This window comes from Lepisosteus platostomus, chromosome 12 (genome assembly GCF_059453375.1).
Source record: "Lepisosteus platostomus isolate fLepPlt1 chromosome 12, fLepPlt1.hap1, whole genome shotgun sequence".
NCBI classification, from domain to species: domain Eukaryota; kingdom Metazoa; phylum Chordata; class Actinopteri; order Semionotiformes; family Lepisosteidae; genus Lepisosteus; species Lepisosteus platostomus.
Window position 1 is genome coordinate 5,057,530 of NC_142622.1, and position 24,153 is coordinate 5,081,682.

General features: G+C 36.7%; 1 protein-coding gene across 2 annotated transcripts in view; it reads right to left on the reverse strand.

Moving 5' to 3' along the window:
- The window catches only part of vps50 (VPS50 EARP/GARPII complex subunit), a 131,481-nt gene that overhangs the window by 59,254 nt on the left and 48,074 nt on the right, over positions 1–24,153 (reverse strand). For both annotated transcript variants that reach the window (XM_088600541.1, XM_088600540.1), the window contains exon 13: positions 9,995–10,127. In XM_088600541.1, the coding sequence (XP_088456667.1) occupies positions 9,995–10,127 (133 nt within the window). The remainder of the gene's footprint in view (positions 1–9,994; positions 10,128–24,153) is intronic.

Below are 24,153 nucleotides of genomic sequence, written 5' to 3' on the forward strand. Positions count from 1 at the left end.
TTCCTTTATGCCCCTGACACCGGGCACTTAAGTCAGATTGCTATCTCTTTCAGTGCTTTTCAGATCTTTTGCTGACATACTCCAAAAAAAGCAGAGCATAAGAAGAAACTACTAAACTGTCTGATTTGTAACCTAATCTCACCAAGCTCTAATCCCTAGGCAAAGGGAGAAAACTGATGACACAGACTGCCACACTGTGCCTGTCTCACACTGATCCAGTTGCTTCCTAAAGTCACACATTATCACAACAACCTTTATATATTAATCTGCATTGAGATATGTAGGAAAGTGAAAATGCTAGCTTGTCATTTCCACTTCCTTGAGACGTAGGCACACCGTATGTGACTCACAAAGACACCAGTTCTTTAGGGCAGTTCTGTGAGTGTGATGCTAAGTGAAAACAGAACGAGTTCACCAAAAGGTCTAACAACAATCATGCTAGTCTATGTCCAGCTCAGAAGGAAGAAGCTAAAACAGTCAAGTTCTTCACAGGGTTCAGGTGAGCAGGATAATATTGAAGCTTGCATTTCTGGAGCTTATCTGGCTGAATCGCATTTATAGTATGTTAATGCAAATGTCAACAAGAAGAATGAAAATCTTCACACCACTGTCACATTCAAAATGGTCATCAAAGAAGGATTTCAAATCAAATGGACTTGAGGTGAGATAACAGAAAGGGATCCATCCATCAGGCTGCAGCAAGAGAAAATAAATATCTTCAGTCTCAAAGGCTGTAAATTAACTGCAAACCACCATTCTGTCAAAAACAGGTTTTTAGCTGATTTTTTACACTTCCCATTAAAAATTACAGTATTACAAAGATGTGCAAAATAATGCTTCACGTGTTAGATAAACAGTAACAGAGAAATCACAAGGTAAGGATGACAACTGGAACGGAAGTAGTCTGATTTAATATGATAAATTTCAAATCCCTACAAAAAAACAAACAGAAATATATTTTCTCTGCAGGAAGGCAAACAAGCATTATGTGTACATCAGATTAACCAATTAAGCAGAATCCAGACATATTATGCTGATAATAGTGACTTGATACTCTATATCAATTTACTGTCCACTGGATATTGTGCTTAAAGATTATCGGGATGCTTTTACTCAAGGCTAACAACAAGGATTTACATGACTGCAGTACAGGCAGAACTTTTAAAAGCTTTACATTTTGAAGCACATTTCATGTCAGAAAGGAAGAGTGTAGTCTTGCAGAAAAAATAATATACTACACATCAAGGTCTTAATTTCTACCTGCCTTCTTGCTCTCCTCCTTCCCTCACAGCAGTATTGAGGCTTGCAATAAAGCATCAAGGAATAAAGAGTTTTTTCACTGTAGTTCAAAGAAAAGCTGTAGCAAGTGCATACCCTGTAAGTTAGCATTAAGGTCTGGATTCATTACGTCAAAGCACTGTCTCATTTAACCTACCCAAAATACATTCTAGGAAAGTGTTAAAACAGGAAATTAAAACATACAGAAATATCTTAACTGGAAATGCTGGATGAAACCTTCAGGTAAACTGTCTCTCCAGTCAACTTGCTCCTGACTGAATACAAGAGTGTTCGTCAAGACCATTATTACTGTGACCCCTACTGTGGAAGTTTATTTACTGTCGATGTTAACTGTCGTCTCATCCAAGATCTTACCTGTAGAAATGCGAATTGGTACTGTATGACCAAAAGGAAAAGGTTCTATCCAGGGTCACATAAGGTCTTTCCACCATTTTATTAGAATTCTTGACATACTGGTTCACAAAATAAATGCCCTATGAAATATTTAAGTTCATACTGTACTTTCCCTGTGGGAAGTTGTCCTGCATCAAAGTGCAAAACAGCAAGCAAGCAGGGCAAATTCGGCCCTCTTTAAAACCTAATTCGAGCTAGCTGTCAAGCTGTCACTGTTAGAAAACAAAATATTCTGACTGGATGCAGGACAGGTTAGGCAGAATAAAAAGAAATCACAGCCTTTCAAGCTCTGAAACAAAATATAATTATTGGAAAAATAAGCTTTTTAGACAAAAATATGACTAACAGACTTGACTATCATTTCCAGTGATAAATCATACAAAAATCATAATGTCTTTCTCTGAGACAGGCTTTTTGGAAAACATCTTAAAATGCTGTACGCATATTTCTTAGAAAAGCAATCCTTATAAAACATGCACCTGTATAATTTAAAAAGTACCCTTTACACAGCAGGTAAACTTGATTTACAAAAGATACTTCAGACATTCATGAAATAATGTTTGAAAAGACAAAAAGAGTTTCAATTGGCATGAAACTATTACAGAACATAAAAGGCCTGACTAGACTAAGGGACTGTTTGGTAGTTAAACAAACAGCACAAACAAATTACTGTAGATAAGACAAGTGATAAGATATTGACATTTTGAATAAAAGCTTAACATTTGTCAAAGACCAAGGTTGAATAAAAACACACCTAGCATGCAGAAACGTCTAAGCAGGTATGTATTGGAGACTCATTGTTTCTTAGTGGTTTCTTGTTTATTTCCAGCAGAAGCCCATTATGAAGTACAAGATTTGTAAGTAACAAGCAGAAGGCGGATCAAAGCTTTCATTAAAATCGAGTGTCAAGCATATCCTTTAGATAGCTGTATCAAAACTTATAGAAAACAACTCTTTTCTGTCAAGAAAAAAATACACTGCTCTGTGAATTCCCCACAGTTCAACTGCATGTAAACGTGGTTCGAATTATTAGTAATTTCCTTGACATTAAATGACATATTGCAGTTCTGTGTAAATTACTCTACCTTAGACAAGCAAAATAAATCCTTGATTATATGACAAAAACTGCAATCTGCATTTGCAGCTAAAATGACAAAACCATGCATAGAGCCTTTATCAAATGAAAATCCCATATCAAACGGTAATTTTCATTACTACTCAGGAATGAATGACTGTTCATCCACTCAATAAAATTTCAGTAACGTGTCAGCTGACATTTACTCATAATTCATGTTGTATTAGCATAGGTGAATTATAAGCTTATTCTTTCAGTGTTTACTTACATGGGTGTTGATTTCTATGGAAAACAATTGTACTATTGCAGTCAAACATGTAGTTTGTATAAAGTTAATACATTACTGACATGAAGACATCACTGTATTCCACCAGACCTACAACCCTGTGTTAAGAACCTGGAACTCAGTATTGCACTGATTCAGCAGGGTAAATAATCTATTCCTGAGCTTCTAAACAGGTAGTATGATTAGAAAAGCCAAATGTGGAACAGTACAGTTTGATGAGCAGCTTGAATCACAGCCTGCAGCTTATATCCCTCATGCTAAATTGTTTGGCTACTTTCATCTTCGTCTGCCACTCATCACATAAAAAACGTGAAAGTTTAGTTTTTTGCATTGTGTTCAGGCATTAAAAAACATTAACATAATCTTTGGCTTGCTGTTTATTTTTCACTGCTAAAGGGGTTGTGTTACTGATGTGAAATATTATTTTGTCCAGTAAAAGTACACAATAATATTAATAGCAATACTAGTTTGTGGAATCTTGGTATACTGCTTCACATACATTGTGTTCTAACCCTTTTCATTAAAAAAGACATTAAATCAAACAAATGGTCTGAAATGTTATTTGTAAAAGATTAAGCCTAGTGATATAAACTTTTTGAGAGACAGGGAATCCTTTTAGAATATGAATAGCATGTAACTGTCAAGGTATAGTTTCCATAGTTTCTTTTAAGAAAATTCCAGTCATGGAAGTAAAAATATGTAGCATAATCATTTACTATCACAAAATGTGCTCAATTCGGTCTTGCTTTAGGCTGCAATTTGCAGTTTTTCAAAACAGAAATGTCCATACGTCATCTCACAACGTCCAAAAATAAAACTTAAAACAGAAAGAGGTCTGAAAAACCTATACAGTAACCACAAAGCCTTCAGTGAGTGAGGCACTTCAAGTTGTAATTTTCAAGAGCAGGCAGCTGTGTCAGAAGATCTGCTTCCAGTCTGTCAGAGCGCAGCTCTGGAAGACGGTCCATGAAGATTAATCTGGCTGCAAGCAGCAGGAGGATTCAATCATTGGTCTATGTTAAAATCCATGGCAAAGCTATTATTAGAGTATCACGACTGGCATGTGTTCATTACTTATGAACAGCATACTAGACCATAACAAATAGACCCCTGTACAAAGGTTGTCTAGGTGCTTCACACCTATTGACATCTCATTAGCTTTCAATTGACATTGATAACCAATACCCTGTGTGCCTCACTACTGAGTACTACTAATGCCGCCTTCAATGTTTTGATGGCACAAAGGAGTTGTTTCATTGATAATTGGGCATACTGGTTCCTTTCAGCGTTCTTTCACCAGACCTGACATTCAACAGGTCATAGAGTCTCATCAGCTGTGCCCAGCGAACTCTGCCACTCAGGAGACGGTTTAATGCTTGATCAACAGAAAAATCCCTCCAATGCGTCACAGTCCATCGTGAATGAACAATTCATCAAAATGATGCCAAAAACATTTAAGTAAGATTTAAAATTTGTATTATATCACTAAATTAAAGGTTTAAATTAAACTAAGTCACAAGTTTATTTTAATGCCCAGTGTATGTAAAGTTTTGATCATTTGTTCTATAAAGCCACATTGTTCATTTTAATTACTTTAAATATGGAAATAAAGGAATTAGTAAAATGGTTGAAATAATTAGGAGAACCGATGTTTCAAGCAGATAAGCTCTCAGTATCACACACTACTTTTTAAAATGACCGAAAAGTGGGTACTTCTTAGACATGAAACAGGGCCTGGAAGGACAGAGACAATATCAATATCTGACACATCTAGAAAAGATACAACTCAATGGAAGTCGTTTTTATTAGTTTGAGTTCACGGTTAGTGAACAGGCTTCTTTACAGTTGCATATTTAATACAAACATTTGCTTTAAAAAAAGCAAATGGCTGCATGTGCACTGAATGTTCTTTAGCAGTTCGGTGGAAGTGGTATATCTGATTCTGATTAAAGAGTGTCCTTTGAAAAACCTTATTGCCAATTAATTCAGTGGTCTCAAAGGGAAAATGCTTTTATAATAAATTTCAGTGACTAGTTTCTAAAATATCTCATATTTGTCTTTTATAGATAAAATGCTATTGATTTAACCATGATTTTTCATTGAGTAAAAAGTTTTCATTTAAAGAGAGCAATCAGTGAGGGAAAACAACATCAATCATGAAATCTAGACGGACACCATTCATGTAGAAAACAATTATTACCTGTTGTGATTATCTCTGCATTATTTTGGGAACATGTTCAACTTTGTGAAGTTAAAAAAACAGCAATTAATAAAATTACATGCCTTTTAGTTTAAAAATAATATGTCATGTAAAATTATTCACCTGTGTCCAATAATGTCCCATTTTGTTACATTACAAATTATGTTCACACATTTGTTAATGTGAATACTGTTATTCAAAATTTGAATCCTCAAACTGGGTGGAAAAAATTAAATGCCAACAACTACCGCAAAGACAAATCTTTTTTTTTTTTACAATCCTATAAAAACTCTAAATATCAATACTGGAATATATTGATTGTGTAAGCATTCACCCCCTTTACTGCAACACGCCTAAATTAGTTCAAGCACACAAAATTACTCTAACTGCATGCAATAATGCACATGATCCACACGATTTCAGAATTAATACTGTATATTAGCTGTCTCAGTAAGTTTCTGCCTCTGCCAGGAAATCCATTTTAAGCAAAAGGGGTTGCATGTGCATTTATATATGGCCTATGAATATATTTAGTGAAGAACATAAGAAAGTCTAGAAAATAGACCTATCTGGCTGTGCTTTAGATAAATAAGTGAAGAATTTAATTCAGTCTTTTAATGAAGAGTCGGCATCAAAAAGAAAGTTGGGAAACTTGTTTCATCTACAAAGAAGTGTCTATTTCCAGTCCTAAACGCAATAACAAATGCAACTGCTGTTAATTCCTGCTTGTGACCCTGGGTCCTCGGTTCAGTGTTGAGTGTGAAGCTGTCTTTGGATTGACTTGGTCAGCACTCAGGAGGTTTCTGAAAGCCTGAGTCAAATCTCCTCGAGATCTTTTCAGCTCAAGACTAAATAGATTCTGTTTCTCGAACTTGTCTGTGCAGGCAAGTCTTCTGAGACTGTGAGCTCAAATTGCTTATCTTTGAAGTCGTCCTAGGAGCAATATTACTTTTGCAACACAGTGACCAAAAGTAAACACATTTGAACTGAGCTCTTGCTACAGCATGGTACATTTTTCCCTTTATTTAGATGCTTCCATTGATATAAATACATTTTCCTATTACTTGTCGGCATTAACATTAATCAGGAAGAGCAGTGGGCCTAAGATAGATTCCTGTGGTGCCCCACTAATTGTCTTATCACTAAGTGAGATTTGTTCACTTTTAATACTGCAATCATTGTGCACATCAATCATCTACTATTCAATGTGCATTTCTTGTACAGGGGATCTTAAAATCAAGATTGTCTTTTTTGTGTGAAATGTCATCAGATGCCTGATGGTAATCAAAACTACCTAATTTACAAAATCAATTTTATGAATCAATGACCATCCTTTGAACACTGATAACATCTAGTTTGGCATTTATTTGAGTTATAAAGTTTCTAGAGTAAAACACATAACAGCAGTAAGACTAGTCTTGAACTACCTGTTCTGTTTTGTCTGGCTTTTTGTGTACAAGTTGCAATTTTCTTGGGGGAAAAACCCTTGTGTTGACTCTCTATTCAGAAACCGTCATTTAAGGAATTACAGCACACATTAGAATAGAACTGGTTAATTTACACCAGAATGATTTTGTCAACTGCCTCATCCAAGATTTTCTAACAAGAACATTAAAGCATTTTAGCGTTAGAAAAAACACAAGATTTTAAAAACAGTAGGCAAGAAGCAAACAGAACAAGACTCTCCATGGCATGAAACACTCTTGCACTATACTAAAAGGCTCTTTAGTGAAGAGAAGACATGTTAAAATCATTCATTTTAAGGACTCCGTTGCTCCAGCAAAAGTTTTAATCCACACAGGATCTTGCTGATTACAAACACAAAAATTACATTCATAAATTACTTTATGTACAATTTAGAATCAAGAGGAAAAATCTGAAATAGGTGTACTTCACGCTATGTAGGGATACTGTAAGAAAACAGAACAAAAGTTCTGCAAAAATCCTAAATGAGGCATGTGTTTCCCTGTTAACCCCACAGCCTAACCTAAACTTTGTTTAAAATGTGTCTCCCATGTCACTTTGCAGGCTTTGGTCTTGAAGATCTGCATGTGGCTTGAACTTCACAAAGATTTATAACAGATGTACATTCATCTGTCTCAGTATCTGATACACAAAACAGGAGATTCACTTTTGTTAGATTTGAAGAATGCAGAATCACCACCTAAATAGGATACAATCCTGACATGTAATTATATTCTGAACAATGAGTCATCACCAGATTTGTAAATTATGCACCTGTGGCTGTCTTAACGAACTAGATCTGAGTAGAAGATACATCAATGGCAAAATAAATAAACTACTACAGACAGCACAACATTGTCAGCTCTCCTCATTAATCTGTCTGAAACCGATATCTTTCAAGAACCTTTCAGAAGGGTTATTAAGAAAGCTACTTGTCCCAGTGAGCGCTGTGGAAAACTGGAGCCTGCCCTGGAAGCACAGGACAGGAATGAGGACACAGGAAACTCTCCCTGGGCAGGATGCCAGTATATCCCAGAGCCATTGAAAAAGGAAGCAACTCGAATATCCAATCAATCCAGCATGTCTCAGAAAGGGAGAGGAAACTAAAGAGAAATTGCCTTGGGCCCAAAACGAATCACACCCAGGAGATCAGACCAGTTAAAAAGGAGAGGCAGGCCATCTAGCCATTTAGTACTAAGCAGCTAATTGAGAAAGATTCCATACAGCTGTTTCTTGAGACAAGCCAGGGTCTCAGCCTTAACAGCATGGCTGGAGAGCTTGTTCCAGACGCCCACAACCCTTAACCTATGAGCTGTGAGGCAGCACCTCAAACCAATGTACCACAGTGCCGTTTCGAAAACTTTCAATGTGTCCTTATGATGGAATAAATAGGTGAATACAATTTATATATGGAATGTATTACACTATAAGACCAAAGAATAATAATGTAATGATAATGTTAATAATAATGATAATGTTTCTTTATTAGAATAGGTTCCTGTAGGCAGTTATTTGATGTTGCTCTAAATCAGGTTATAAAAAATCGGGATAACATTATATAACATATAACATCATCCAGGTGGGGCTGCACATTGGTGGTGGTGGAGGGGAGTCCCCATGACCTGTAAAGCGCTTTGAGTGGAGGGTCCAGAAAAGCGCTACATAAGTGTAAGCAATTATTATTATTATTATTATTATTATTATTATTATTATTATTATTATTATTATTATATCGCACTATTGTTTAACCTCTGCCAAGGGTAGGGGTAGGATTGGTCGGATATCAGTGCTCAGCGACACAGTGATCCCTGCACCCTCTAAGCCTCTTGCAGGAAAGGGAGGGCACCTCTCCTCCAATCTGAGCTGAATCTCCAGTACGGGACTGTGGTGCCTCTCATGTGTTAAAACGCAAATGACCTGAAGGTCATTTACAATTCTTCACTCTCCCCCGTGTGCGGTCACATGGTCTGTAGCTGCGAGTCGAGATGTGAAAAACACAATTTGCCAATTGGTGATTCCAGGTTGGATGTTTATAATAAACCACTTTTTAAAGACTTTTTTAATACTTCCATTTGAAAAAATATTTTTGGAAACAGCTTTTTGTCACCATGGATACCTTTCTATGGTTATGTTATGTGGTACGCTTGTAATCAACTCCAGGAAATGTGAAGAAAGTTAAATAATGAGTAAAATTTAAAATAAAGTTTAAAGGAAAAAGTCTTTAAATTTAAGAAAGGTTGGATGTTAAAGGGTTATTTTTGGTTTTAGCATCCTGTCAATGTTTACACGACTAAGCTTTGTTGAATGTTTGCAAGAGATCCTTCGATTGTCCTTTTGATTGTCCTCAGTTTCAAAGTCAATGACGGTACACAGACTACTTTATTTTTGACCAGTTAGTTACAATTATTAACAATAATCACTGACAACACTAAAAGGATATCTACTGTACCATGTTGTACTAGTCAATAGCAACCATTCCCTAAAAAACATTACTCCTAAAGAACTCAAGTGCATTCAATAAATACTCTGATAGTGTCATCCATGTGCACCTATGACGCAAATATTAATATCCACCGATTCTCATACCACAACATAAACAAGCAGTTACCAGGGTCCCCTGCTTGAAAATGACTCAAAATGCAATCCTTCATAGGGTTTAGGGTTTAGAGGTTCCTGAAATCTCGCATTTCAAAAACACGTAGATGTTCAGTAAGACAATGTAATACAACATGTAGTCAGACTGGATGTCTTTTCACCAAAACATCCAACAAAAGCAAATATTTGCAGAAACATCCGACTTAATTTGGTAAACAGCTTATAGTCCTCCCAGACACTCTCAAGGATAATTATTCCATTTTCTGACAAAAAGAGAGATGTGTTTACCTTTTTAATTTGCTTCAACAGAGAATTATGTATGTTACAATGAAAACATTGGAACACACACAATATGGAAAGTTTATGAACTGCACAGAAAATGTCTGTTTATACCCAGAAGGGCACCATCTGGACTGACTTCTTAAACGTGGTTCTTTTCTTTGTGTTTTCCTTTGATGTTCCTTTAAGTTTTTTCTTGCCATATACACTTACCAGGAAGACAGAGATGCATCAGTTTAGGTTTCCTGACCTAGGATTGGTGAGTAACATTCTTCTCTGCAACTCTGAGGAACAGTTTCTATTTTCTGTTTCACAATCTTGATCACTAGTTAACCGCATCGGCCATCTGTGCCGTGTTTGTGCCTGCTAATATTAACATCCATGTGTCAACACATGTACCTACCTGCCACAGGAACTGCCTCTTCTTTGTCATGCTCCTCGTGCCACTCCATAGTTCGATGGTAACTCAGCATCACTTCCCACAAGGCTTTGCACAGATCGGTGAGGCATGGTATGTAACTATCTGGAGTAATGTGCTGTTGAAAACAAGGCAGAACAAGAAAAATATTAAAATTCACAACATAATATTAAGACATAACAGGCAAGCTTAAGCATACGTATGTATTACACAGGGTAGTATAACGTAAATTAAACACTAAAAAAAGACAATACAGTGATAAGAGACAAGACAACCAGTAAGGCTCCTGTGTTGGAGGCACACTAAACAATCAATTGCTAAATCCTGGATTTGTATAGACTAAAACAAATGAATGTTTTTAATTGGTATTTCAATACACAGAATGCTTTTTATGTACATATTGTATGAATAACAGTATTGTGAAGACCCCAGCTTCATAAAGCCACATAAGTGTTTATGCTTACAACAAAAAAAAACAATTTAGGTTTTTTTTTTTAACAATGCTGAACATAGTTAAGAACAAACAGATTTATACTGCATTCTTAGGTTCACCTTTAAACTCAGCAACAGGACAGCAGAAATACGGAACTTATTTTGAAACAGGACAACTGAGAAACATGAAAACACAATTCTGGTCAACCATTTGTAAGAGTAGGTATGTTAATCCCAGTGTCGTGTCCGGTACAGAAAACTTATAACCATTTTGCAATTGGTGCATTTATTTTAACCCCAGTGGCCTGACTAAATTTCACTCTGGGCTTCACTAAATTACAGTAGCTCCTTAATCTAACTGCTGAAGTAATTTCTCATTTCTCTGCTTGACCTGCTGGGGGTTGCATAAAAGCTCCATCATCCAGGTGGGTCCAGCATTTCCCATGTGTAAAGTACTTGAAAATTCTTCATGAAAAGAATTGTATAAATACAAATAATCATTAATTAACTTGCTGATTAATTTACATATTTAAAGGCAAAGGCTTCTATAAAGAAATATAACCATTCACTTTAGAAAATGTAATCTTTCCACAACACATGCTTACTGTCCCCAGAGGAAATAAGAGGGTCAGTGAGACTGTGTGTAATATGTGTAATAAATGTAAATCTAAAAAAACAAAATGTATATTTTGCCAACTTGATTTATCGGTGCAATAAGACTATATTTCACCTCAATCACAAACCAAAAAGCTATAATTATCAGGTTGCATGCAATTCTTACTTTAATGTACCCTGTATTTATTTTCACAATGAAGTTTTACAACATTGCTTAACATTTCTAGCCTGCTAGTTTGGAAGGGTATTCTGACCCTTCCAATGGTCTCCCAATAAGTGAAATTGCAAAATGATGGATCCATGTTTTTAAAATGAATAATTTGTTTTCAAAACCTGAACGCTCAAGCTGACAGCTTCTAAGGGAAAGATAAGTTAATGTAAATGTCAGCAAAAACTAATTAAAAATTTGAACTATGTTGATTGCGGAAGTAATTGGAACCACCAAACTCAATATTTGCTGAAAATGCTTTTTGCAGCAATTCCAGCCACAAGTCTCTACCTAATTTGCACACCGGCCTGGTGTAAATGTTGCCTTTCTTGGCAGGTTTGTAAATGTTACTTGGGGATTGCTTACGGACAGCAGTTTTCAAGTCTTTCCACAGAGTTTCAAAAGGATTCAAATCAGGAATTTTGACTGGGCCACTCAAGAGCAGTCACTTTCTCATTCTTAAGCTTCGCCATCTCTAGCTTTGGCCTTGTGCTTTGGGTCATTGCCATGCTGGAAGATGAAATGTCCCTATTTTAGGTCTGCAGCAGGTTTTTCTCTGTGATCTGCCAGTACTTCGTTCCATCGATCTTCCCATCAGTCTCGACAAGCTTTCCAGTCCCTGCTAATGAGAACCACAACTATAACAAAAGACTGCTGCTATCGAGCGTGACAGTGTTGCCTGAGTGATGCAGTACAGTGAGTTTGGATCAGATAATAATGCTTTGCATTTAGACCAAAACATTCCAGTTGTGTCTTGTCTGACCACAATACCTTCTGCCACAAATTCCAAGAATCAGGTTGGTGCCGTATGTGGGATTTGAGATGCGTTTTTCAGTTCCACACAAGGCACCCTTTGTGGAGCGACTGGGATATTGTGGGCCCATAGAAAGTCACTCCCATCTTAACAACTGAACTCTGTACTCTTTCCAAGCCGCAGTTTGCCTCACAGTGGCATCCCTAAACAGTTTCCTCCCGCCTGTCTGCCCAGTTCGGAGGGACAGTCTGATCTAGGCAGTGTTTGGGTTCCACATCTAAAAGACTGACATGCTCAAGGACATATTAGGAGTCTTTGATATATTTTATGCTCTTCTCCTAATCTGTGCCTTTGTACAACTTTATCCTTGAGTTGCTTTCAAAGCTCCTTGGACTTAACGGCTAAATCCTTGCTTGAAATTCACAACTGTACCTCACTAATGCAACCTTACAGGGATAAGAGTACTTATTCTGAAATTGTGTGTAATAGTGAAATCACCACTATTACTGCACGCAGACTGAGGCTCACTAAGGTAATTTTGTGCACCTTCATTAATTTAGGCTTGTTACAGCAATGTATTTGAATACTCATCCAAAGACACCTTTTCCATCTTTCTTTACTGAAATTTGAATGTCTAAGGTTTTAATGTATGTACAGTTGCTGTCAAAACTGTGGTATTGACAGAAAAGAAAGATGGGAAAGAGTCAGTGCCTCAGTATTGACAGCTATAAATACATTAAAACCTTTGACATTCAAACTGGAATTACAATACAGCACATTCAGTTGGCACTCTATGGGAATCTGAAGGTTATAAAAATCTGTCAATTTTTTTATAAGAAGGCCTCGAGTGGTTTGATTAAATATGCACAAATTGAAAAATGAAACACACGAGAGGTTAGGGTATAAAGAATACATCGGTCTCTGTGGTGGGAAAAAGTTATAATCAAAATGAAACCCAATAAGCAAAAAGGAAAGGATTTGACTAATATCTGGCTGTAGAAATGCAAAATTAGTGAGAGGCCTTCTGAAGAAAAGGCCAAGACATTGTAAGTTTTCATGCTGGTATTTTTCATATTTCACTTCAGGCCTTTTAACAAGAAACTAGCCAAGTGGCTGTACTATACTGTTTTCAAATAGGCAATGTTATTTTTACCACAGTTGCAGTCCTGGACTACAATTACAGACACATTTATCTTTTTTTGGATCTTCTGTCAACACAAATGAGCTCACATCATCCCTTTATTTAACTGAGCCAACCAAGGTCTCCACTAACTTTTAAATACCATAAATTACTCTACTCCAGTGAGAATACCACATTTCTTACACAGAGGCCAAAAAAGCAAATAGCAACACAGCTTATGCTGTGGAAAAGTTAATAGAACTTTGAATTTATTTCATTGAATTTTTACATCAGACATCTTACTTACTTCTTAATCCCCTGTGACTAAGGCCTGGGCCTTTTCCCTTCTTTTTATGACTTTGCTACCCAATTTAGTTCTCCAAGCACAATATGTCACTTTGGCCTCCGCAATACCAAAGTAATTAGCAATTAATCAACTATCTTACCATTATTCTAAACAAAGGATTGATTGACTTCCTGCTCACAACACATATGTATGCAGGTCAAAAACTTGTCATGAGCGTTTCATTACTATTTCAGTAATGTTAATTTAATTAACGCCCATTATTATTTTATTATTAGGCAAAACTCCCAGGTCCTTCAGAAGTTTACATGGCATTGATATTTAGATGCACCAAATTCTGGTGAGCCTGTGAGCATATCCAAGCAGTCATCTGTGAAATTAATTCAATTTTCCATAATTTGTTTCTTTTTACTGTCAGGACAGAATACCCATTTTACGGAGGAAAAACAACAGCAAGATGTCATGCAGAACACAAAAACAGATTTGTGCTATTGGATCCCCCCCAAGTCACCATTCTGTGCCTGTTGTTAAAATCAGGAAAAAGCAAATCTAACCCTCAGCATAAAGCAGCGAGCTTTTGCTCAGGTTATGGACACTGACCCGGCAGAGTTTGTTATATCCAGATGAGCAACGTTGTGCTTCTGCCTAAGCAATGAACTTTCAAACTATGAACACGAATTTGAAAAGCGATTTAACTTCCAGGTGGCACTGTGGTGCACTGCTGCCTCACAGCACTGGGGTCCTGGGTTCAATTCCTGGGGTGCTGTCTGTGTGGAGCTTGTATGTTCTCCCCGTGTTCGTGTGGTTTTCCCCCAGTCCAAAGACATACTGGTAGGTTCATTGGCCCTGGAGTGAGTGTGCCCTGTGATGGACTGGCATCCTCTCCAGGGTGTATCCTGCTTTGCGCCCACTGTGTCCCAGGATAGGATCCGACCCTTAATTGGACGAAGTGGTGAGAAAACGAACGGACGGATTTAACTTCCAGACTCTGTGGGTGGGGTCGCTTGCCGGCTTGGCCACTTCAAATCATGTACCTTTATTTCTCTCGGGTTATTCACTTGTTTTAATTTTATACTAGGAAGTAATGCATGAGAGGAAGTAGCAGGGAATAATATTGTATGTCTTAAAATAAATGGATTATCAGAAAAACAAAACCAGTAACTATGTTCTGTTTTTCTTTGTAAAAGGAAAGATGCAGCATGATGCTTGTTAATGTCTTACAAGGTCCAAAACATATGCCCCATTTTGTCAAAGTTCAAAGGTACTAAACATCCTTACTCTCCCAACTCAAATTTGACAACAATCAATCAGAGTATGAAAATCTACTCCAAAGAGTATAAACAACTAATTTCCTTGAAATACTGAAAACCGGTTTCTCTGTTTTAAGCATACTCTTATGACCCGTTTCAAGACAATTCTCACATATGAGTCCATTTTCTTACAAAGACAAGATACTTGGACTTATGTCTTCCACTCCTGGGTAAAACTCACAATATTAAGAGAGAACAAAGACAGACGAACCGTCAATGACCTTTACAGCAAAGGGACCCAGGTGAAATGGCATCCTAGAACTTGATACCTCGAATAAATGTTACAATCTATTAAGCATAGCATTAAACAAATTGAAAAACTCTTTAATCTGAAACCTTGAAAAAAATCTGAAGGAGGCCTGCAAAGTCAAAACCTATAAAACTAAAGACGAGAAAAAGCAAAGACAGAGTCTAGACAGGAGGAGCGTGACCTTAAGTGGTGAAAGGAGTGACATTTTTAAGATGCAGCTGATGACTAAGGATTTTGTATAACTGAGATTTATTAAGACTTAAGCAACAGGAATTAGCCTCAGCATATATAAGAGAAGAGCTTTATGGGAAAACAGTTTGTGAAAAGGCAGTGGGGAAAATCAATTACTGCTTAAACAGATTTCCTGTTGTGCCAAATAATTTAATTTCTTTTCCAATAACACTGAACCAGAACACAGTATGACAGCAGGTAGGGGAAGGGAAAGCACAATGATCTATGTACAAATGTATTCTTTCTTTTTTATCTAAATCAGTAAGTCATCTTCACCACGCTGCCTTTATTAGGATAACATTACTTTCCGTTGAGTGACCTTGGCATCAGGCAAGGTATTGTGATCTCAGCCTGAGGCTATGTGCTTCTTGGATGGGAGGCCTTTTAAGGAGAATCATGTACTGCAATGACTGACACTGGTGGACCAGCGCTTAGCAGTCTTACATTTGGAAAAGAAAATTCTGTCAAGTTTCTGGTGATAGGCAGAACTGTTACCTAAGACTGCGATGGTAAAGGTAAAATGTCCTTAACATTGACGTTAAGACACAAAGAAGACATAGGATGCTGTCTCTAATGTCATGGTTAAAGTAAATGCTTAGACACACAGCCTTCCTCAGCTTTCCTCTCATAGTTGGTCTACGCAGGCAGGTGTGGAGGTGGCTTACGCAGAACGAATATGTGAAAACAAATCAAAGTGTCTTTCATGCATAGCAATACTCCACTGGTGATGTGCTTAGCTGCACAGGTACAGTAGGCACTTACTGTACGCACTAATCTTTACAGCAAGTGTCACTGATCCGACTCATAATTACAGGCGGTCCCTGTTATGAGTTGCCTCCACTATGCATTGTTTTGCACGTACGCCGTTGAGGAATTGTGCAACCTGACATCCAAACTCCTTACACTTACATCGTTTTTCAAGGCACCAGGAGCCAGCAATGTACAGTAGATGTTTCATGGATTATTTTGTTCCAGGAATGAAAAAATATTACACGGAGCAAAAACTGAACATTAAAAATTCTTCTTCTTGTAGAACATGCTGTTGCACTTGACTTAGTTAGGAATCGTTATGCCTCAACATTAAAGTTGAGTTCATACCACCATACACTAGTGTGTCGCCAATCCAACCCGATCCAATCAGTGTGTGATCGTTAACTTTAAAGGCATGAACTGTGTGGAAAAAATCTGCCCTGAATACCCCTTTGTAAGTCATTTTGCAATAAGTTACATTATTTAGAAATGTAATTTGGATTTCTGTAGAACCTTCATATTTACAGTACACTGTTCTTGTGGGGAAAAGTTTCATACAGTACGACACTTCATTATACAGTACGTCTTGACTTCCTGGTCCCTTACCCCAACATATATCAGGGACCGCCTGTAGGAGATTTTTAATTAATTTATCAAATTATTTTTTTTTAAAAATAATTGTGCACAATTCAACTTAAAAACAACAAAACTATTTGAAGAGAACAACAAGAAACAAAAGGTTACATACTTGTGTATCTTATACATAACCCCAAAGATCTTAGCCATCTTAACAAGTGTAACAAGCCTGTCTTGAAACTATTCCATGCAAAAACAGTAAGAAAACAAAACCTTTCTGAGTTTCTATTACACTCTATAATCTTGCTCCTTGACATTTATGCACAAGAACTGTACAAATTCACCTTTTAAAGGTAGTGGCTTTGTTTAATCTGACATCGACACCTGCTAATTGCCTTCTCAAACTGATAAGCTGGCATGCTTCTCAATTTTTAAAAATGTGACAGGTGTTTATTTTCTAAACTAAACCTGAGTTGAATCATTAAATTTAGCAATTCTGGGAAATGCTCTGTAATTTCAAAACGCTAGAACTCATCCCACATTTTGACTGGGGGGTGCTGTATTTTACCGGCAACAACACTGAAAATGTGGACCAACTGCAAATATGTGTTCTTTCTCATGCCTCTGAGCCAGTAAAAATAAATCCAATCCAACATATAATTTGGATCTTGGGCACAGGAAAATCTGTACGTCCAATTTAAACACTATATGAACAGTATTTATGTGTTATACTGCACGAAAAGCCAATCGGTATCGTTTCCAGAAAGACACAACTATTACAATGATAAAAACAATTTATTCAGCTGTAGAAATGCTTCAGTTCATTATACAAACACATTTCTAGTTTCTGGAACACAATCTAGATCACATGCATATCTTGAAAACCTTGTGGTTAGTTTGAAAGCTTTGAAATTCTAGAAAGCTTGAACCTGTGCACTCAAGTGATTTTAATGGCAGAACATTAAATTATCATTAGTTTTAGAACACTCAGTACGGACAAAAAAAGGCATTACATTAACATTCAAAATAAGTGATATTTCAATCAAAATTATATTTTCTACAATTATTTTTCTTCATTACCAAAGAATCAAAAAATGTTAAAAGACATTTCATTAAGTTGAAATGTTATTCTTATGAATCTCTTTACCTAGATGTTTAGGGATACTGTTTTACATTACTAACTGGATTTTGTTGTAATCATTTATCTCCTTCATACTGACATGATCTCAATAACAGTGACCTAAGTAACTCCTCCTGACTATTTTATCACCAAATAATTCTAATGAGTTTCAGAGTGACATATTGTTTTGACACTGCACAGTACCCTGACCTATTCAGAAAAAAAACTAGCTACCAGCCTTACCTACAGGCCAATTTTTAAATTGTAAATCTGAATGCCACCCCACTCCTTCAGCTCACGTTAGCTTGGGAAATTTAAGATCAGCAGGAGACAATCAATTCCACTATCTTGCCATTTGACTCCTCACTTAAAGACTCTAATGAGAGAACGTTGCCAGGCAACTGAAGCTAGGAGAACAGGCCATAAGCCTACTGATCTCTGCCAGGTCAGATACACAGTGATCTCTAATTTGGAGCGTTCAGCTAACTTCAGAGGATTCACAAATTCTGGTGGAAGACTGATATTCAACTGCATGCTTTTCTTTCTTGTGTTCTGCAGATGAGCTATAATATGACTTTTATCTCCCTTAAATAGCATGTGTCAAAATCAAATCTCTTGTTAGCTGAGTTTCATAAGGCTGTTCATATTTAAAACTGACACATATCCCTTTCAGTGAATAACAACTTGGATAGCACCAAAAAAAAGTGTGGGTTATATTTACAAATATACAGTTACAAATAATTGCTTTTCCAAAAAAAAATATTTCGGACGTTAGAAAAAAAATATGTACTGTACACTACTGTGTTACATGTGCAAATAGTGTGTAGTAGTATGCACTACCCAGTGATGAGAGACCAAGTTAATGAGCCAAGGCTCCTGCGATGGATGGGTATGGGACTGATTTTCCTGGCAGTGTCACCCACCCCAACACAACCTGCAGTCGCTTGGCAAGGGACTCCTACAGGATTCGCACTGAAGCAGACAGGCGCAGAGGAGTCGACTCATGTGAGGAGCCCACGGCAAACTTGCCTTCCTGCAAGGGCTTTGAACATGGAAGCACCCCCAATGCTACTGCTTTCATATAAACCGATTTGTGTCCTCTGGATTCTCGCATCCTCCAACAATTCAGAATCACCCTGCATCTTTCACAAATACTGCATGTTCAATAACGGCTTCCTGCCAATTCAGGAAAGTGTAAAACTTGCCGAGCGTACCTTTTAGTTTTAAGATTAAGATTATAATCCCAGAATTGTCTAAAAATGGTTAAAAACTTTTGATTTTTTCAGCAAACTATATATGTAGTGTAAAGGGATCAAAATTCTTCCTTTAAGAAATACCTTAACAATGTGGACCTTAGATTTACTAAAATTACCCTGCAAAACTGCTAGTGTGATAGGTATTAATATCCATATAACATTCGAATGGGCTCCCTGTGTACATCCACATACTTGGGATTTCACTTTTTTAGGACAGGGGTTAAAGAGAATGAATATATGAATGTACCCCTCTAGACAGTAAAAAGGAAAATAAAAACAAAACACTCTTATTCCCGCTTGGTTGTTTTATGTATCTAGGACAGAACACATTCAACAGAGCATGCAATCAGAAAAAAGGCACATATATAGATGGTTCTAAGAGCAAGGATGAACGTGTTTAAATCATTTATGCTGTCTGTCTCAATGCCACATTATAGCAATTGCAATAATTCCCGAGATTCGACTGGAAATGAGCGAGGAACCATTGCTAAGTGCAGCAGTCACACAGACAGCCATGGCTTCATTTTTTATCCTCACATTGGCTGGGTCCTGGCACCTCCCTGATTAATCTCACAATCCCTTGACCTCTCACTGCTCCCAGGAACCCTGATTTGCCCTCTCCTGTCACGGAGAGGAGTCATTCCTGACAGGATCAGAAATACAGACATAAAGCATTCATAATCAGAGCCCTCGTTGTTGTCCCTCTGTAGCTGTGCTTGAAATTGATGTGATGACATGGGTGCATCCACTCTTGTCTTAGGCTCAGCCAGGCAGAATGTTAATGAAGTCACCTGCTCCCACTGACACACCCCACGTGTCAGCTGTTTAACATAATTAAATAAGTGCTCTCTACCACTTATACGCATTTCCTCAAAAAGCTTGTGGTAACTTATTTTACTGACAGCAAACATTTTTTTAATCAATCAATATCAAACAAAATATCCTTTCAATTTAAACCTGGTTTTCATGAAAAGCACTGAAGGATCCTGCGATCAGGTATATTGTGTCATATCTTTTGGATATACATCTATGTGCTGCTCAATGAGGTAGTTTCAACTAGTATCTCCATAACAGATATTTCAAGAGTTCCAAGAAGATGTTAAAGGAAAATAATGTTTGTTTTGCCTCTTCCTGCGTATGTGGGGCAGCAGGGTTATTTTAGCACTAAAAACAATTTTCCTAAAATATTTATCTTTGTTTTCCACCTTTTAGCGGCACATGGTTTGTTAAACCTGAAACACAAACTAAGGATGGAAGAAGCTATCCAGAGAAGCTGATGAAGCTGATACCCTGGCTTCTTTCAAGATACCGCTGCATGAGATCCTAGCATCAGTTAGCTGCTAACTACCAAATGAGCTGGATAGGCTGAATGGCCAGATGGCTTCTCGTTTGTAACCGTTCTTATGTAAGCTGTGTACTGAATGAGATAACACCAAAAGCCTATTCTTAGTCATATTGCTAAACCCATAGTTTTTTTTCCTATGAAACTCAATTTTCGTGTAATAAGGTCTTCTGAAAGCATCATTTTCTGCTGATACTGGTCACATTTTCATGAAATCCACCCAAACAAATAGTATTTACTACACAGCAAGGTGATGGCCAGTTACCCTCAGAGAAAATTACTGTTCTATCCAAAACCTCTCTTCTTAACAGTCAAAATCGGGGAGGATAAAAGCATCCCTAAACACAGATATTGCTGTGGAGAGAACAGATAACAAACCATGTGAAATGATTCTAAATGGAGCCTATCTCTTTAACATAACTGAAAAAATGTTACCCCCCAAATTAAGGATCCATCCACACAAACCTGTCTCTTCGGAAACTGCATCAGAACAGTTACCTGATAAGACTGTTCATCAAAGGACATAGTTAAAAATATTAATAGTAAGACAGTAGCTTGTCCTGTAGTGTGGAATGCAGAAGCTTTTATTATCTGAACCTTTGTCCAACAGGGCTTAAAAAGCACAAGAAATGCAGATCTGTTTTCTTTGTTTTTATCCATTTCCCTCCTGCTATTCAGAGGTCAGTTACACAAAATAGCTGAAATGATGCAGCCTTTTAAAAAAAAAAACTGATGCTGTTTTTGTCTTGTTTACAGGTTATTTAAAGGTAGGACAGCATACTGGGAAGTGCAGTACCATAATTATTTAAACAACACTGGCAATGGCTGTGGAAATAAACGGAAGTTTTGCATTATTCAGTTTCAAGTACTTTGTCAACCTTCACTCCAACATCTCCCTATTCCGTATTATGCATCAGTAACCACAGAAAATGTCAAACAAAACTGATTAAGGTCAGTTGACAAGAGACATTATGTTTATTATTATTCCTGGCAGACAAGTGTACCTTGTAAGTTTTCACATTACCTTGAAATTTAATTATTTGCTTATACATTTATTATACAGATATTGGGAATTATGATTTATATACTGTACAGCTTTGCAAAACGTAATCCACTCATTCGGCAGAAACGTTCTTCATGGAATCTGACTGAATCATCATTGCCCAGGTGTTTCAAAAATCATCACTGAATACAAAGATGATGAATTATTCATCTCCAACACCAGAATTAATTTAGTAACTCAAAGGGAGCTGAACATTCCCCTCTCAGAATTATCTCCTCAACAGATTTGGGTTTTACAAACACAAAACAAGGCAATAATTTAATCAAACAGACTCTTTTGGCAAAATGCACATAATTCTGGGAAAATCACATAGTATTTGTTGGTTTGGAATTTCTGACTTGCACATACTGGTCCATGAGCATCATAGGAAGCAGCTGGGCCCTCTGTTAAAAATGTGATTGCTAGAGAGAGAACATGAACAGATCCTAACATGCCACTTGCATTCCACCTTATCAAGACCCACCTGCTTCCCAGCTGCTTCTGTAGCCACAGAGAGAGCCTTTTCAGCACGTAGAACTAACACTGTTGTCTTTCCCTCAAACATGCCAACAATAAATAATGCACACAATGTCATACAAAATTATAGACATTGCTGGAAAAGTAATCAATAGCAAATTAGTTCCGAAAAGCATCACTTTATGTGGGAACAAGTAATAGGTTTATTCTACGCTGAAAAGAGAAGAAGGAAAACACTATTTATCGGCTGTGGAGCCTTCTTCACACACCTGAAGAAGGCTCCACAGCCGAAACACTGCCTTTTCTTTCTTCTCTTTTCAGCTTGGAATAAACCTATTACTTGTTCCTTTGCAGCCTACGCATGCTGACGCAGCTACCCTCCTGAATCCCTTTATATATATTTTTTTATTTTATGGCATCAACACACACAGGGATGGTTGTAGTTTTAAGTTATAATGTAAGGGTGCACATATTTTGTTGTAATTTGCTTATTAAAAAATATCTGCATGTATAATGAAGTATGGATGTTTAAATGTTTTTTAACCAATTCTAATGTTATTCTAAATACCTATGTTCTTCTTATTTTTGTACTACTTTATATTGTATTATTACAGCCTATTTGGTGTTTATAGGGTAAAAACTAACCATTTTAATGAGCATTCAAATGCCCTATTGATTTAAAATACAATATTCAAATACCTAATTATTTATTAATTAATTATTAATTATTTTGAATTAATAGTACTACAATGCAGACTGAATTACTTTAATCCACTTATCTCCATGATAAAGTTTCATTTTTTTCCTTCTCCAAACAATATTTGTATTAAAGAACTAATTTAAACAACAAATCTGTCACAAGCAATGAAAACAAAACAATGTGCTCGTTAACTAACACATTGACATAGCAAAAGAGACGAGCTTTTATCTTCCCTCCTGTTCTGAAAAGGCTGTGAGTCAAGTGTGAAATTGGGTGTTCTCTGTTCTAATGCACGCCAATAATATAGTTCGGTATCTGCTATAAAATAAAAGCAATACAAGCAAAGGTCTATAATTTGGGAAATTAAACTTTTTTAACCTTTAAAACATATTGAATAATAACAATTTACAACAGCCCTTTATCTAAATGACATGAGCAAGAATAGAGGAGTTAGCGGTGAATTCTAATTAACTGGAATCAAACTCATGAAACACAATTTAACCATCAATTCAACTATAACTGATTTCTAATCCAACTATACAACTTTAAAAATCAACAATGATGTACCTTTTAGACTGGTTAAAATTTGATTTAATTGTGTTGAACAAAAAGTAAGTTTTTTTTTTTTAGCCAAAAAATATAACGGATACAGTATTATATCCCATTGATCATTCCTGTTAATCTTATGATCACACAAATTGCTTGCCTATAGCAAAGATTAATTTTGACTTTGTTGTCCCAATGCTTGTATAAAGCTCTGTATGTTTGCAAGGGAAATATGTGATATGGATATGTCAGTAATCTGTTCCTAATATAATAATATATGATAAACAAAAGGCAAATTTGGTTATAATTCCATAAAGTAGATAGCATCAAAAGCTATTTTCAGAAACTCAAATGCCTATCACATCAGAATCTCTTAAATTTCTGCTATTATTCAGCCTAACTCAAATATTGGGCTTTTAAGCTTTTGATGCATATGAATCAGGCCTTGGCCTCAAAATGTAGTCAGGGATGTTACACAAAGACCTTTCATGATGAAAAACAAAAACAAAATGTCTCTTTCATGAAACTCGGATTTCCTATGTGAAAATGAATATAACAGATCTGTATAATGTTAGTCGTAGTTTATGCATTACCTTCCTATAATAAAATATTTACTATATGACCAGCAAAGCTTACATAACACAGATGAAAATTTCAGAACGCACTATGGCATGAAATATTACCTATTTGATTTGGCCTTAACATTATCAGCACACTGAAATCCTACTTTACACTTAATAATAACAGTTCTTACAGTATATATACTTACAGTATATAGCGCTTTTCTGGACACTCCACTCAATGCACTTTACAGGTAATGGGGATCCCCTCCACCAACACCAGTGTGCAGCCCCACCTGAATGATGTGACGGCAGCCATACTGCACCAGTACACTCACCACACACCAGTGATGAAGCCAGTTCATAGATGGGGATTATTAGGAGGCCATGATTGGTACAGGCCAGGGGGAAATTTGGCCAGGATGTCAGGTGAACACCCCTATTCTTTTCGAGAAACAGGACCTCGGTTTTGCGTCTCGTTCAAAGGAGGGTGCTTTTTTACAATATAGTATCCACATCACTATACTGGGGCATTAGGACCCACACAGAGT